Raw genomic sequence first — 17,979 nt, 5'->3', positions numbered from 1 at the left:
CCTGGTAAATTAATATATGTTTATATCTACATACATGTATATTATATCTACATATATAAAATGATGTATTTATTTATAGATAAATAAATGTTTTATATGTATATGTCTGTGCATTTTATAGATATATCTATATTTTATATTTTATAGATGTACAGTTTTAATATATAGACACCTAACACAGAAACGCACATTCATTTTACATTTTCGGGAGGAAATGTCTATGGCTCAGGCAGTTCTAGTTCATACCATGTCATCTGTTCTGTATTAGGTGGACATTTCTCCTTTCCGCTCTTTGAACTTCTGGCATCCTATACAAGAAGTCTGCCTCCGGCTGATGCAGGCTTGGAGGTACAAGTAAAATTATGTTTTCAATGTTTTCCTGTTGTTCTCAGCTCATAAACCAAAACACAGATAACCTAGTTTTGCAGCAACATTTATGTTTTTACAGAACACGGTGACTTGTAATAAGAACAAATCGTCTGCCACAGTGACCGTACCTCTCACACCCCGATCCCAGTATTTGTGGTATATGTATTTTGTGGAATTTAATGTAAGAATATATGAATCACAAGATAAAAGAAACAAAGGGGATATCAACAAAGTAGTAAATGTGCTACTTAGCTACCATGCTTAACCTGACCTGCAGCTCACATAAAATAATGCGATCTTTTAAAAACCAGTAATTTATCTAACAAATCGGCCAAGTGAATAACAGCATCCTGCCAGGACAAGGACTAGGCCCTGAGGGACAAATCATACCCTTTTATGACCTTATCTCCACACCTTTTATGATCTTGCACTAGAACAAAATTCTATCAGATGATCTGCACAGAAATGTATGCCACTATTCTATTTCACAGTTTGACAGAATAAGACTTAACAAAGTTTTCTTCTAGAGGGAATGAAAAGGGGGGTGCCAGAAAGCCCAAGGCTGTCACTTCTTCAAATCTACACTCATAATCTCTTGAACTTTGTCACAGATTTACAGAAAATCCACATTCATCAGCACATCCTGAAGTATGGTTGGGATTGCTATAAACCTGCATCAGTCAAATAATTATCACATAGTTAAGCCTGTTTTTATTGAAGGTATTAAAGTACGTTTGCGAGCATTTTGTTTGGTCTCCCTGCTGACTCTATAATAATAAGGAGCTACGCAATATGAAGAAATGACAAAAGATTCTACCAACATTTCAGCTATGTTCCCATAAGCATTTTCAAAAGAGCAGACCAAAACAAAAATAGATATATAAGTGATTTTCCTAAGCTGCTAATTTATCTCTTGTAAGTGTGGTGAATTTTAAAGACAAAAAAAGCTCATTTTTTTCACCTATGTCTTAATCCATTTTTCATGGGCAGTAATTGTCACAAACAGCACTGCCTGTGGTTCTTCGGAAGTGTATGGATTTGTAAATTTTTTGTTTTGTAAATGAAGAGAGAAAGTCATCTTCTCCATAGCAGCTGCAAAGTGCAATGCTATTTCATTAACTGACATCTGCAAAACAACATGTAGAATATCACATTTGTTTCACAATCTGTGAAAATACTGAGATAAAAGTTGATAAAAAGGATTGACAGTAACAAAGAAAGTAGCAGTACAAATATAAAACTATGACTTAAATGAATGCAAGAATGCAAGGAAAAGACTGAGTCACAAATTGCTATCAGGGAATATATTAAGGAATAGATAGGAATAAGGGAAGAATATTTTGCTTCAGATTAGGTAAGAAAACTAAGCATAGGACTGCAGTAATTCAACGTGGCTCCCATTGCATTTTACATCTATTTAAATTTTATTTGCCATATACACAAAATTATAGGCAACCTCAGATGTTTGCAAAACATCAGAGTTAAATAGGTGGCAGGCCTGGGAAAGGAAAAAATGCATGGACACAACTGCATCAGATCTCATTTGTGAGAATGAGAATGAGAAGAATTAATGAATCTCTTTGGAGAGTGAGGGTAGAGCAACAAAGAATGTCTGCAGGGAAAAGAACTACATTATAAAGCTTCTATTCCTTCAAAAGGAAATATATGAAAACTTGGATTCAAATGCTACAAGGATGAATGGAACACTTCCCATTAAACTCTACATGATCTGGATTAGTAGCAGTGAAAATTGTGGCCAAAATGCATCAAAACTGAAATACAAAACCAGGAGAAATTAGTTTAACTACCTATCACAGGTACCTAAAGAAAATGTTCAGACAAACATCAGGTACTTTGCAGAGAGGAAGAAATGTAGAACATACTAAATAACACACAAGGGCAGGTACCAGCCAGTAAAGGACAAGTTTTTCAGGATCCAGCCCACAGGATTATGTAAGAAGGTAAAAGATATAAGCAGTTTCTGAGAGGTTGCTAGTGAAATGGTTAAATAGGAGATGAAAAGTTTAGAAAAAAAAATCTTAAAAGCTATTGAGAATCTCTAAAATGCTTTAAAATTTAAGTTTTTATATTTTCTATCTAGTAGGTGCCATATTATAGGTATAGAAAAGACCGTTTGTTTTAGAAACTGGAAGTCTGCTTTGAAACCCCTTTTTTTTCCCCCTTATTTTAAGCTCAAGGAACATTATTAAATATCTTCCTATCTTAGAGAAGATGGGCTACAGGGAGGAAGTATGTGACAAATAGATTCTTGCATTGTTTTGCCTTTTCTGTGTGAAGGTTATTAGTAAGGTTAGTCATTTGCCTTCATCAAAAAGTAACCATTTTGTCTATGGTAATTTCTGTGTCTCTCAAATGAAACAGAAGTATGTATTATGAAACTTCAAATAGTGGTGATGCATTTTTACACGCTGTTTCAAAATGTAGCTATTAAGGTGCATTTTATGGAAAAAATAATTGCTAATGAAACTGTGGGAGTAATATTAATATGTAGGAGGCTATGAAGGTGTAATGACAGTTATATCAAATATGTAAATTAATTTCATAGCTATGTGAGGTAAACAAAATGGCATGCCCAAGAAAAGCCACTTTTCCTGATGACCTATATAGTGCTTATCACAGGAACAAATCTCTAACTTTTGCAACTCATCATTATTAAATATCATCTATTTGCTTAGGTACACAGTTAACATTTAATTGATGTGCAGAGATACTGTATACTTTAGGTATTTGGACTTCAGGACAACAAAGATGAAAGAACATCCTTCCTGAAGTTCCTTTCATTGAGGAGCTGTGAGGACTGTAATGATTGCATCTTTGAGGAGTAGAACAAAATGGGACCAAAGCTGATTTTCAAGATAGAAAGATAGCTCAGTTAAAGTAAAATTAAATCCCTAAGGTCCATTTGAAGATCAGCTGCTGCAGATCCTGGTGCAATCACATTAAGCAATTCATTCTGCATTATCTCCCAGATTCATAAAAGTACATCAGATGAGATTAATAGCACTTTGTTCACTTAGACCCTTACTAAAAAACAGAGAACGGAAAGAAATCACCCTTTTCCTAATTTTTCTTCTTTGCAGTCACTAGATAATGATTCTGTAGTGGGAAAAGCAGGAACAACCTACCTGTTTCCTGTCATTAAAATCAAATTATTAGCAATGGGAAGAGCTAAAGATAGCGAAGAGACTTGGTTCATTGCTTTCCTTTCCATTAACCAAGGACGACACACAACTACGTACACATTCAATTTTTCAGTCTGTGTCAGTCCAATGCACTTGGTGTAGACTGTTAAGGTTATATTTTAAACCTTGAGAACACTGAAACAAAGGCCTTTTTCTAAATCGAGAGTGGCGTAACCACGATTGGCATACAGATTGCCAGTATTGTGGCATGGATCTATTTAAATTCATAATCATAACCATTACATTTGCATTGCTGTATTTCACACAGCACGAGCTGCATGTCCAATTGCTTCATTTTTTCCCTATTACTTTTGAGCAGGAGGCAACAAGAAACCCAGTTCCTCGCAGTAGTTATATATGCAACTGCCTGTAGGAATCAGCTACCTAACTTTGTTTATACGCCTAGGAAAACCAGGGTGCTCTTTTAATATAACAAATTTAACAAAATCCATCTGGACCTCAAGCTGTGCTCATCATTCCTGTACGTGATAAAATAGTTTGTCCGTCTCAGGGAATTTTGCTGACAGCTTACTGAAACCAGTTACTGCCTAATCCATAAATGAGACAGAACTTCTTTCATCCACATGTGTTTTCTCTTAGTATCTGGGTGGTTGAAAGATCATCACTGCAGAAAGTTTAGATGTATTGCTGTGATAATGGAATCCACTAGCAAAACGAAGCATAAAAATATAATGTAACCATTGTTGTCATCTGTCTGTACTGACAGATATAAATAAGGCCACCAGCACTGTATTTTTTTTAACTGAATCTCAAAGCTGCAATAAAGTCATAAGTAAGGACTGAAATGCCTACCTCAGATTTTGAAGTATTCAATTCCCACAGTTAGTCATACAAGAATATAGGAAATTTTAGGATAAAAAGAAATGAAAAATCACATCTAAAACCATTCTTTCCCTTAGGTTACCATTTATAATTTACCACAAGTTTTTCCACTAATTGTCTAAATAATTTTAAGAGTTTTTATACTTAGTGGTATGAAATGATAATCTTCCATAAATAAAGCATATTCTTTGCAATGAAATTTCACTTACCATAAAATAACTTCCTTTGTTCTTTTTACATTTAATTTGAAATGTTTCTGTTGGCCCAAGGATTAGATAGGCCAATGATACTCTTTCACATGCAGAATCTTGTTACCCTTCTGTGTGTACCACGTTCAAAATTCCGTGTTTGGTTACTGACTGATTACATGGGATTAGGAATGGTCAAGTATTGCCAGACTGACCAATTTTAGATAACTTTGTTAGGAGCCTACCATAGAAAATTCATTATCCTCCTGTGCAAACTTTACACTAAGGGGAGAGCGGCTCCTCCAGAAACCGGTTTAATTACATTCCTGGTCTGTGTTTTCTCCTGTAGGAGACACCAATACTTAGTCATCAAAGGACAACTAGCCTCCTGAATGAGCCTCCTAAATTCCCCATTCCTGCACAACCTGATCCTGTCAGTCTCATTATATTCTCATTATAAACTTCCTCTGTGGCTTCTGTCTGTTTACCAAATCAAAACTACCCGGCCATGAAAGCTGTAGAGTCCTAATATAACTTTCTGTGCCTGCTTCAGCTTTTGTTGACGAAGGGCCCAAACACTCTCTCATTGAGGTTGTCACTAAAGTAGGTAGGATGAGGTACTGGCTCAGACCCAGTAACGTTCACAGACATTGATCATTACTGAGGACATCATAACCTGGAAATCAGGATAAGAGTACCATCATTATCATCAGCAGCAGGACCACTCTTTTAAATTAGGAGGGTGAGACACTAGCCCTGTACATACAAGGACAAAACTTGGTTTTCAGCAGGGCCTGAACACTGCCACTTCTGTATCCTGAGCATCTTCTGTATGACTTGTCAGAGGTATTTCCCTCTGAAACAGTGCAGAGCATCACCTTTCCATACTTGTTTAATAAAGCACAAGAGCTGGCTTTTTACCTCCTAGGCAGTCAACCTGAAATTAAGCAATATGCTTACTATACATTAGCTGCAAGCCAGAAAGAAGATAACTTTTGCAATGGAACAATCTAACCTAAAGCAACTGCAATTATTAAGACATAGTTCCAAAGATTTCAATTATAACATGAAATGTGATTGCTTACTGAATATTTTTAAACAGCAAAATGTCTATAAAAGGCATCCACCTTTTTCAGTGCATATGTTTTGGTTTTGCTTACATGTCTGCACACATACAAACAAATACGTATCAAACACACTTAAACATATACAGCGCCTCAAAAATACAGCTTTATTTCTCACGTGTCTAACACTGTAGAAATATGTGAGTCTTCAACTAAAATAAAATACCCATAAGTATAAGGAGATACTTTTCACAATACCCTTGAAAATTTACTCAAATTAGGTTCAAATAGTTTTGCCATTACTGAATAAAGATGAATGTGCCATTCAGGTGTTCGCTACTATACTAATTATCTGGCCTCTGCCATAATAATAAGATAATTTTTCTTGTTCCTCTCAAAAAACTGGAAGAGCTATTTCTAGGTAATAAAGGACCACAGACCAAACTAATGGAAAATAATCTGTTATGTACGTTTGGCAAATAAATTTTCCAACATATACACCATGAGCAATTTGCTGCCTTAAGGTTTCTACATACCAACCCTTTTCACAGTATAATATGTTAGAAAACAGAAAGTATTAAGCTTTTAAAAACATATGCAGAGCTGCACCAGGCTAACAGAGAGGCATAGCTACACAATAAATGTGTAACAATAAATTCCTTTAAAGATTAACATCCACTATGAAAGGATAAAATAGCTCATTTTACCACCACTACTTTTGAAAAACAGTAAAATTATTATCGATAGCAGTTAGCTAATCTATTGAGTTAATAATTTCACATGGAAAAGGTGAAGAAAGTGACATTATCACAAACCTTAGATTTTATCACTTTTCAGTACTCTTTGTTCAACGAAAGAGGAAGGTTTAAGTATCTGTATGAAACTACTTCTTGCCAAAAATACCTAAAGGTCTCAAGTGTCGCATGGAGCAGCCATATGAGTTCCTTAGGACCTTCTAAATCATTAACTCCTGCCCTGTAAATTGGTCAGTCATGTTGGTTCCTTGTGTAATTAATGCTGACATACAGTTGCCATGTAAGCAATCATATAATAGAAATTGGTCTGGGAGTCGTGTAAGCTACCTGTCCATATTTCAGATAGCAAAAGGCAGGTGAGAGGCAAGATGAATCCAATCAAAGGCATTTTTTCTTTTTTAATTTTATATTTGGGCTTCTTTCTAAACAGAAGCTTTTATTTACTCATTAACAGCTTCAAACTAAAAAGCTGGTTTAGGAATAATTTTGAATTATTTTCCAAAATATTTGTTTTGATTGGGAAAAAAATTTAATTAAATGACTGCTATGAAAGAAGGGTTTCTACGTCTATGACAAAGAGTTCATATTAATGTTTATTTGTATATGTCTATCTATTTGTGGAAAGCCTGTTTTTCAAATGCAGTAATTTTCTTAGAAGGGGACATATTATTTTATGCTAACTTCTTAATATTACTTCAAACCAGTGAAATGAAAAAGCAAATTAGTATTAAAAAAAATCTGTATTTCTCTTTGTAAGTCCTGGAGCTCCTTGTTTTGCTAGCAGCTCAGAATAGTAAACATATTTGTAGCAGAAGATAGAAAACTTTGTTACAGAAGAAAGATTTTAGAAGTGGGGACCTTTCTTTATCCTAAAGGCTTTACTGAAAAAGGTATGGATAGAGAAAATCATAGTCTCTCTGGCAGTACACATGTTTCTGGTGACAAACATTCAACTTCTGTGTGGGAAAACAAACAGAAAAAATCTTGCTTTCAGTTTACAGATAGGAAATAAGGAAGATGGTATCAACCTTGGTGTAATGAATTTTTACACAGAAACATTTTGCAGCTGAAACATAGCTATGGATAGAAATTTAATGAAAGAACAAAATTATTTTAAATTCCAGCATTAAAGTAGAAGGTCTAAAGCACACTGATGGAAGTAGAAATTTTGTTAAACCAGCCATAGATGTCACTTCATGAAGGCATGAATGCTGGGGTTCTGGACATGGAATGATTGCCTTCCCTCCTAATGAAGTATATTTAAACATAGCAAAGTAGAAGGGGATAAAAAGGCGCTGAAGGACCATGAGACCTTGGGGAACTATAATGAAAAGAAAGCTTTATAAAAACTTCATCCCCTCTTTGCCTACCATTCCTGAGCAGACAAAGGACTAGTGTGCAATCGCTGCCTTCCAAATAGTAAACAACTGCTTTGCTCCAAGCTTTTTGGACAAACAGAATTCCTTGCAATAGTGGTGATGTATAAAGGAACATGGAAACTACTTTTTATTAAAATTCACCATGGGTAAATTAGAAAAGCAGGAAATGTTTCAGTTCTTTTACTAAATTACAAACAAAACCCAATAACCAAAGTATTTACATAAAGCTGGCTAAGTCCTTAATTCCACTAATTAAAGTGGTGAACACTTGCAGACCTATATTCAAAATGTCTCCCTATGATAGGAAAAACAATTACTTTCTGAGTAACAAGATGTTATTGCCTCTTATGCAGTATTAAATATCCTTCAGAAAGCAGAAATTCAACTTCAGAAAATATTGATAGTGGCCAGATCTTTCTAGGATCACACCATAATTCCCTAGATTACATGTTAACAGTAAACTTCACAGAGAAAGTATTCAAAGACATTAATTTTCATTAGCAGAGAAAAAAAATGCATTTCATGTTGTAATGCCCAGTGAAACACAAGTGTATCTTAATTTTTATATCAAATGAGGTAACTAAAATGCCACCGGCAACATTTTCTTATAAACATATTTTTACAACATTCCTAGTTTTAAGACAGATTTATAATAGGCTGAAGTGTGAAAAGTTTTATCAACTGAAGAAGAAATACGTTTATTATAAACATGAAAGTGTAATTTAGATACGAATGCAGTCAAGATCGAAAATTTCATTATTGTAATCTGACACTTTAAATCCATCCTAGATCATTGACTTATCACATTCTAGACATTCAATTGTTCAGTAAAAACGCAAAAATTTTTAAACAAGTAAATAATATACCAAACAAGTATTAAACCCAACACAGCAATATACAAAGCTCTTCATTAAACTATACTTTACATAGTCCTACATGTGAATGGCTATTCTTTAACTTCCTCAATAAAGTATAAGTTACTAATTCTCTTTCCATTTAAACAGATATTTGTGTTTAAAACTGATTCTTTTGTCATGGCCAGTGAGCAACTACCTTCTCAAAATATGTTTTCAGCTTCAGTCTGAAAGCAATGTAATTCAGCAATTACGGATTCTGCTGAGTGCTTTGCTTTCCTAAAACTAAATCATAAACTGACCACTTAAAAAAACTAGATTAAGGCCATTTCTTCTTCCTTTCAAAAAACATTCTAATAGAATTAAGCACTCAGAAGCAGAATATGTAGGGATGAAAGCAGTTTATAACAAATGAAAGTATTAATTGTGCCTTTTCCCCATGTATTTTTCTAGTAATTTGAAATTGTTCATTTAGATGCGGAACTGGGTATGTGAGGAAAACATGAAAATAACCAGTACACTAACCTCGGGGTGTACTAGCAGTTTCTTAATGTGCAAAGGACAGTTGAATCAATAATAAAGTAAAAGAATGCTTTAAAATTAATTATAATTTGAACTAAATTTAACTGGGAATGTTCTCTGTTCTCACTCTAGCTTTACTCCCAAGAAATGCAAGCTTAATACCAAACACTTATGATATTGTTTTGCTACATCCAATGGAAAAATAGCTTGAAAAAAAGAAAAAGCCAGTCTTAAGTCTTAAAGTGGCCTCATTTTTTTTTCACAAAACACTGTCTTTTTTTGAACAGACAAATAAAAAGCTTTTACATCTGAGAAAATTAACTTTTTAACCTACCTCGACTGCATATCTTGGTGTGTTTTAGACTGGCTGATTTCCGCTGGAGGTGAAGGGACTTGCTGTTGTAGCTCCACCAAAGACTGGTAGTACTGTTGCTGATGATGTTGCTGCTGTTTGTACCGAGACAAACTGAAAAACAGCCCTAAAATGGCTTTCAAATTTCCATTCCTTATTTCTATTAAAAAAAAAAAACAAAAAGAAAAAGAAGTGAAAATACTGTGGTTTTAGGCTTCACTTTTGTAACAGTTTTTTACTAAAACACCTCTGTACAGACCTATAGCTATACATATTTATGACTCATCTCTTCATTTATCTCTAATATCAGGGACATGTTAGGTATCACTGCTACTTTATGGTTTGTTATAATCTTTGCTTATTTAAATGTCATTGTTGCAATAAACATGTATCTCCATAATGTCATCATGATGAGTCATATCTGCATGGTCATATAGAAAAGTACACCAAACCTTAAATAATATACATAAACTGAAATGAACACTCCTGCCTCAATGCAGTACAAATATTCTCAGTAAGCAGAGGGGCATTCAGAAAAATCTGAATTCTTTCTGGCCTTAGGTACACTTCCCTTCTACTTCACAGCTTTAAATTACTATTCTTGCTTTTGGGGCAAATTCTGTGCACACAAGGAGTAAACAGTGACTTCTAGAAAAATCAGAAGGAGGAGATGGTAGCAGTCTTGTGGATGATTCCATATCCATACACAAGAATTTGCAAGTAACATGAGAGAAGGAGATCAATGGAAAATACCTATTAAAATAGGTGACCACATCTTTGAGCCTTCCAACTACATGATTTTCTAGGTTTCTGTTTCACACTGCTATTACTTATTAATGAAGACTCCAAAACTACAGCTTTCACATGAGGCTAAAATAGAGACCCATATGAAATTCTGGTAAGCCACAATAGCATCCTCATGTCTCCCATTCCTTTTTTAGTCTTTCCCCCGCCTGAGATGAAGGTTTTAAAATGATAATGTTATTCTTTCTTCATAAAGGATCTCTGTGTTGAAAAAGAAGCCTCAGGAGGCTGTAATGAAATTATATGCAGCACTTAGGTGTGTTCATAACCTCATTATTAATTTTCTTTGGCACTGAGCTTCTTGTGAAAGGTTTTCATTAGGCCTGTAGCCTTGTAACCTAACATGCTACACTGCAATCTTTCTGCCTTCCCAGCAAATCTAAATACTGAGCTGTAAGTACTCAGCTTTTCTTAGGTAATTTTTAAACAAGAATTTATAAACAAAGTTTATAAACTTCTAATATGTACTAAACATTTGCAGGGAAGAGGAGGGGAGTGTTTTTCTTTGTAGCAATTGCTGTATATATCATTTGGGTTCTCCAGCAGAGATTCTGCAGTCAAGATCTGAAAATCACTTTCGTTCCAGACCTCCTTGTTCAATTGTCAAAATGAGGTGGGAAACTGGTTGTGAAATCTTCATCCTTGCTAAGCTCATGGTTTACTGTTCCAGAAACTTTCTAGTCATGAATAAATGACCCAGTAGTAATAAGACAGATTTACAAGCCTATTACAAACCTATTAGAAGAAACAGACTTATGGTTTCTAAAGATAATTAATTTTAAACATAAATGTGCTTACAAAACACTATGAAGGTAACTTAACCATTTCATGAAAAAAAATAAATGTTTTTCTAAATTTCTTCTCCTCAAGAGAAATCGTAATATCCAGGATTGTACATGCTAAAAAAAATGGTATATTTAAGGGAATCACACTTCTGTGAACTAATAACATTACAAAGATGTTAGTGGATTTACCCCAGTTTCATGACCACTGCAAAGCAGCAAAACTGGTTTTAATCTTACTTCAGATAAAGCAGATAAGCTCTGTCTTATTAAAATTCTGTTTTAAAGGCTAATGACAATTTTAAGAAATAGTCCTTGCATTTAACACTATGTATTATTGCTTTTTGTAGTATTTGAACTTAATGCTATGCAACTGAAGTTATATCCTATCAAAAATAATTTTCCAAAACAAAACAAAGGTATGAATGAAGTAATGTATTACAGAATGCACTCACATCTTGGTTCAACAAAGTACAGAAAAAAAGAGTCAAGCACTGTGTCATGGTATTAAACAATGAAGAGTATTCTCATCAAATATATTCATGCTACTCACATATTCAATTTTTATTTCATGTGCAAGTAAAAACAGGCTGCACTAAAAAATTCAAGTTCTAAACAGCTTTAAGATCAACGCAACACGTAAATGTTCAGCGTTCTCATGCATCAACATATCTACAGTATATACAGAGGCTCTTTTAAACGATTTAAGGAGCTTTCCATAAGTAGACAATCAAAGTGAGTAGATAGTACATATCATGGCCATTTTACATTTCTGCTAAGGTACTAGAAAGGTGGAAATGGTGAAAGACAATAACAACTCTGAGTTAATTTTAAAATAAAACAGTGGTTACCATTCATAATTTTTTCTCTGTGTGCCTCCTAAAATTCAACTGAAATGACCATCTCTGAAAACAAATGTATTTTTCCTTCTAACTTCCAGTTGTGCTACAAGGAAAATATTAATACAGGGTTGCACCTTGTTAATACCTATTGCCTTCAGCTGCCGTGGAAGTCAGAGGGATTTTGAAAGTGCACAGCACTTTGCAGAACTCCTTAATTTGTTGTGGGACAAACGCTTGCATACATTTTATTAATTTACAAGATAAAGTATCCACGTGACTTAATTTTACACTAATAAGGAAAATATTACATACCAATTGAGACAGCTAGTATTTTAGTGGTTTTGATTTAATATATTTGTTAACTTAGTTGTAGTCGTATTATGCAATCACTTGAGGTGACTAATACAGCAGAAGGGCCTATAAGCAGTAAGACCATTCACTCTTTCACTTAATACATGACATCAGAAGACTACAATAATTTTCAGACTCATCATGACAGCATTACTACTAATAAGAAATTTGCTTAAACAAATAATCTTCCCTGGGTTTACTTAACTGAGAAAGATTCTCATATTCATTTTTGTTGCTTTGAATTCCTTATATAAACAAGTTTAAAAGCTTGGGAAACCATGTACCTATCTAATATTGTGGAGATAACATGAGAAGATTAATACTATTGAAAAAATATTATGTTAAAACTTTGTCTCAAGCTTCACAAACATTTAATTTTTTGGTTCAATTTCAAGGGAAAATTAAAAGGAAACTCTCTCCCTCACTATCACTAATTCATATTTGCATGCTGTTCAAGACAGCTGGAGTTTGGTATTTGGAGTTTGTATTAAGAAAATTAGTTTTTAGAAAAAAAACCTATTATTTGTTCCAATTAATTGTTTCTCTTACCTTCTGCAGAAAGACCTTGGACATTTACGCCTCTGGCTGCCAGAAAGCTAAGGCAGACATCAACATTCTCAATCTGCAATATGAACAGAAATAACAAGCAGCATAAGACTATTTGACAAAATGTAGAAATTCGGGGGGGGGGGGGGGGGGGGGGAAGAAACAGCCCAGGAATGAATACTTTACATTCATTGCATACTACAGCTCTTTACCAAAATTTAACAAGAATGATTACTGCTAATTGGGGAATTGATATAAAGCTTTCATTGTCTGCTTTGGTGCTTAAAAACAATTCATAAATGCCCAATCCAGAACGGCATGCTGGCAAATCAGCAACCCACCTACTTAACATAAAACTGGATTTTATATGCTACAAAGCAGCAATGAAAGCATCCATAGAGAATTAGACACTGAGTATATCTGTGGAGATGTGGGTGACTGAGTTGACTAAAAAATATAAGCAAAAACCTTCAACAAATGTCTTAGCAAAGGTACTTCCTTGGGATGATGTAGAATTCTCTGAAAATGATGTCACAGCAGTGGTTTATTATCTATTTTTTTTCTTCAAATATTATGCTAACTAATTTTGATTTCTTTAATATTTATGCTTCTCTGAAGAGTGCTTGCTTAGGGAAGGAAATGGTGCTCACTTTTGTTTGTGGTTTAGAAGAAATCTAAAATTACCACAGAGAGCTTTAGATAAGAGAAGAACATGTAGCCTAAATGTAGATCAATTAAAGGATAAAACTTCTGCCTCTAAAAGGAGTAGCCACAGAATTAATTTGGCTTTTTTCATAGGTCTATTTCTAATTGATAAAGGAGCCAGAGTATTCCAAAAGCTTCTCTTGAGTCACCATCCCCAGCCATTTCCCCTGGCCCTCCCAGGGCCTATGAAGCAAATACAGCTATAAATGTAAAATCTTTTAACAACTTTGCCTGTAAATATGCTGCTGTGAAAACAGAAAAATTATGTATAGAGAGGTGTCCTGTGTCAAATGCCTTCAACAGACTTGATTTTAAAACACAGTTTTTAGGTTGATGGACTTTTTCAGGGCAATTAGGATCATAAAAATAAAATAAAATCTTTAACAATATATTTTAAATACCTATTTTTGTTAGAGAACATTAAAATAAGAAAGGAATATTCATCACCAAAACCAAAAGCCTGCATTAGATCAAGTCCACATAAGTAATTTTATTTGAACATTTACACATTTTACAACAACTCATATGCACAGTTTTCAACCCTCAAAACATGAAGGGCAAATTCATTCCCTGAATAAAATCTACTTCATCCTTGGTAGTACCTTTTCTCACCTAGGAGGAGGGCCTTTTATTATTGTGATCTTTCTATGATTGTAGTTCTGCCATTATTCTCAGAAAATGGTATTAGCTGAAAGGAATATAAATATACTTTTCACTACTGACCCTAGAAGTATATATTACAAGCTCACTCAGACTCTTTTGGTCCACAGGTAGTATTTATAAACTTATAAACACCTGAAAAATTTTAAATATGTATTTTTTAAGGACAATAAAATCCAAAGCATTAGTAAACACATCTTTAAAAAAGTTTTTTCAAACAGTTGTTTTCAAGGACATGCCACCGTTTATAGGGAATTATAAATAATCTATCTCCTAAATCAATTAAAAAAACCCCATCCAAACCAGAAACAACTCTGCAGCTAACACTAACTAAGGTTACTCCAAAACTGGGGTTATACAGCTTTCATAAATTACTTTGGCAGGTGTCACCAACTGGCAAATCTGTGAATGTGGAATAACCATCCTAAAATCAGTGGGGTTACTCCAGCTCTGGCCCAGCACAGTAACTGCAGAAACTCAAGCCATAACTCTGTCATTTTCTTAAATGTTCATGTAGTTTTACATCAGGAAAAAAAACCCAAATAAACCAGGTCATTTCATAAGGTGTAGAGATGTGACACAGCTAAGTCAGTTGAAAGCTGGCTGTAGCTAAAATAGGAAGATCTGCTTCTTCCTCACCTCCTCTTCCTCCCAGGCGCGGGGCCCTGCCACTGCCACCTCTGCTGGGCTTCAGCACTTCTCTGAGCGCACCAGGAGCTGGCTCCGTGTGGAAAACTCACCCAGCCAAATAGGCAAAAGTATTTTAGTCACTCCGGTTTCCCATGCAGTCAGATGAGCACAGGAGTCAGCAGAGGGTAGGGCGCGTCCCAGCCTGAGTAAGGCATGGTTTGGGAGAGGAAAGGGGAGGTGGGAAGGAGGGACAGGCAGATGGTGCCACTTCTGATGGCAACGGCAAGGCACTGGGCCGACTCAGCCCTGACCTCTAACTATACCCCTGCATCAACCATGAAAATAATGCACACGATGAGAATATTTCTACTCGACCTTTAAACAATGTCAACTACATAAGAAAATAATTTGAATGGAAATTCTCCTGTCCTGAAGAATTTAAAAGAAATGAAAATTTGGTTGGATATTAGCTGTACAACTGAATGTCTCTTTGAACTTTCAAATCAACCATAATGTAGAATCATCTACTTCAAAGATGGGAAATTTTGCTCCACAATTAAGCACTGGAAGCCAAAGGAAAAAAAAACAAAAGGAAAAGAAAAATCAGACTGCCGTCAGTAGTGTCCACCTCCAAATAACTGACACAATATTTCCTAGCAGACCTTGTAGTGTAACAAAGATGTTTTTCATAATGGGCATGTACCCTCTGCAATGGAGTTCAGGAGATCATACCTGTAAAGGAAAACTAATTTATTGGAGAATATTTGAAGCCTAATGTGCTGTGAAAACATCTCAATATCTATCATCAATACTGAATATTTAGTACATACTAAACCTAATACATAAACCTTAACATACATTTAAGGTGAAAAATATCCTATAGAAATGGCATCTGGTTACTCTACGCGTCTACTTCTACAGCATGTGGCTTTGAAGTCACATCTCTCAAACTCTGAGACAAAACTAGTCATTACTATTAACACCAATGACTCAATATATTTCAGAACTACAAAGCAAATTCTGTTTTGCTTCACAGTTCACCAAAAGAACTGCAATAGAAGCCCTAAGTCCAAAGTATCCCTCTTGGCAGTGGTGTATGAAGCAATAGCAGTGGCCAGCTTTCAGACAATAGACTGTGGTTGCACTGTTAGCCTTATAATAAAGTCTTGTTTTGACTTGTGAATTGAGCAAGTTTGGTGTGGCAACTCGCAGCCACATAATACACTGAAAATGTCAGAAAATAACTCTTACAGTCAGTTTTCTGATAATAATTGCAGTTACAATACAACTCTCAGGACCTGTTAAGAGATTCAGTAAGACATGCCTTAATATATTCTTGTGTTATTTTCACTTTCTTTCCTCTCCAGTCTAGAAAATGTTAGCCTTAAAGTTGTCCCATTTTGAAGCTTTCAGTGTGTCTCTAGACATTGCTTTAATTACGTACTTCTTGCCTTGGCAAACCACAGTTATTCTTTGAACTCAAACCCTAGCAGTCCCAAACACTTTTTATTCAAACTTACTAACAGATGAGAGTAATTTTGCAATTACAAAAGTTCTAAGAGATTTCAAGCAGCTTCCACTCCTCAATACTGTTTCAATCAAGAGTGGTATGAATCCCTGAAGTCCATGTTTATTTAAGTAGTTAGTGGTGGGGTTACTATACACTGGGGTAAACTCTTCCTAGAGCTGACACTGCATGTGTAGAACTACCTGCCTATATATCAAGGGCTGCAGATTTTGCAGAGTAACACTTAACATAGACACCAGACAGATTCTGGTATCTTACATACACCCACAATTTCGCAGTGAATTTTGCTCGCAAAAAAGTACCAGTTTATAATGAGCTGGTGTTCATCATTATTACGAATAGTATCATCAGAATTACAAAGTGTGATAGCAGAACATATATAGTTCATTACAGTACAGAATTCAGGATATACAGATTGACTCCAAATCTTACATATCAAGATACAGAAAAGTGACACCAATTTGCAAATTTGCTTGTACAGGTAGATGTTGCCAAGATCAGACTGCTGCTGAACAGCTCTCCATCACTGTCAAATCCCAAAATTTTTTGTTCCAAGGTTCTTATTTTATATTAAAGGTTCAAAAGAGTGGAAGAAGGGCAATATGTTGAATAGCAGATCTGCCACATTAAAAATCTTAAAACCTATAAATGGGATAGAGAATTAATGTCAAAATAAGTCTTCATTGCCATGCAGATATTTATCCACTTGACTATTCAATTAACCATGTGGAAAGTCAATCAATACTACACAAGATTGCTTTTCTGAGGTAACAAAAAAACTATCTCTGATAATATAATCACTTCCTTATCAAAACTCAGGAATTATATATCCAATTCTGAAATGTAGCTCCAGCATCATGGGTGCAGATAAACTCAGCTAAGAGGATGATAATTTAGGAATTAAGATTTGTGGGCATCATCAGGTAAAAAACACCATTTGATGCTTTTTAAATTAAGCCTACTGAGTTATGCTTACAATATATTAAACTTCTTTCATAAATCAAATCCTTTTAATATTGTTCATGCACGCAGCATTATGAAAAAAGTACATGAAATACTTACACCATAAATATTAGTGAGCCCCAAGATATTTCTACACTCACATTTTAAGGGTTTGTAGTCCAAACAATTATGTACAAATAAGCAGCAATATCACAACTCTGATACTATTAATATATTACATGGCATACAAAGGAGACAGATACATTGCAAATCTGCTGTAACATATTACATTGCATAGTTGTGGGTAATCTGCTTTTGACTGGAAGCTATTTGAAATTTTACTGACAGAAATAAATCACTAAACCAGACTGTGGGACTTGCTGGTAGATAAACAGTAGTACTTAATACCCAGCAGTTAGCAGACTTACAGGAAGAGCTCATTTGTGGGATTGTACTCACCAGTGACTCAACATACAGAATATGTCTATTTATTATAATTATTTTTGCTATTACCAAGATTAGCTTTCATGTCTTTTGTCTGGCAGACAGCACTTTCTTCACTTCCAAACATAAATTTAATTGTGGGATGCTCAGAGGACAAGTAATGATGACTAATACAGCATTATGTTTGTCTGTATTTATAAGTTCTGAAAAATATCT

The 17,979-nt window shown here is 34.7% G+C and overlaps 1 protein-coding gene across 4 annotated transcripts in view; it reads right to left on the bottom strand.

The window, feature by feature from the left end:
• Positions 1-17,979, bottom strand: part of NAV3 (neuron navigator 3) — a 411,830-nt gene that overhangs the window by 150,930 nt on the left and 242,921 nt on the right. For all 4 annotated transcript variants that reach the window (XM_064450028.1, XM_064450020.1, XM_064450013.1 and 1 more), the window contains exons 4-5: positions 12,858-12,930; positions 9,512-9,689 (exon numbers count right to left, since the gene is read on the bottom strand). In XM_064450028.1, the coding sequence (XP_064306098.1) occupies positions 9,512-9,689; positions 12,858-12,930 (251 nt within the window). The remainder of the gene's footprint in view (positions 1-9,511; positions 9,690-12,857; positions 12,931-17,979) is intronic.

Source organism: Phalacrocorax carbo, chromosome 1 (genome assembly GCF_963921805.1).
Source record: "Phalacrocorax carbo chromosome 1, bPhaCar2.1, whole genome shotgun sequence".
NCBI classification, from domain to species: domain Eukaryota; kingdom Metazoa; phylum Chordata; class Aves; order Suliformes; family Phalacrocoracidae; genus Phalacrocorax; species Phalacrocorax carbo.
This window is presented reverse-complemented; position numbering and strand designations above follow the sequence as displayed.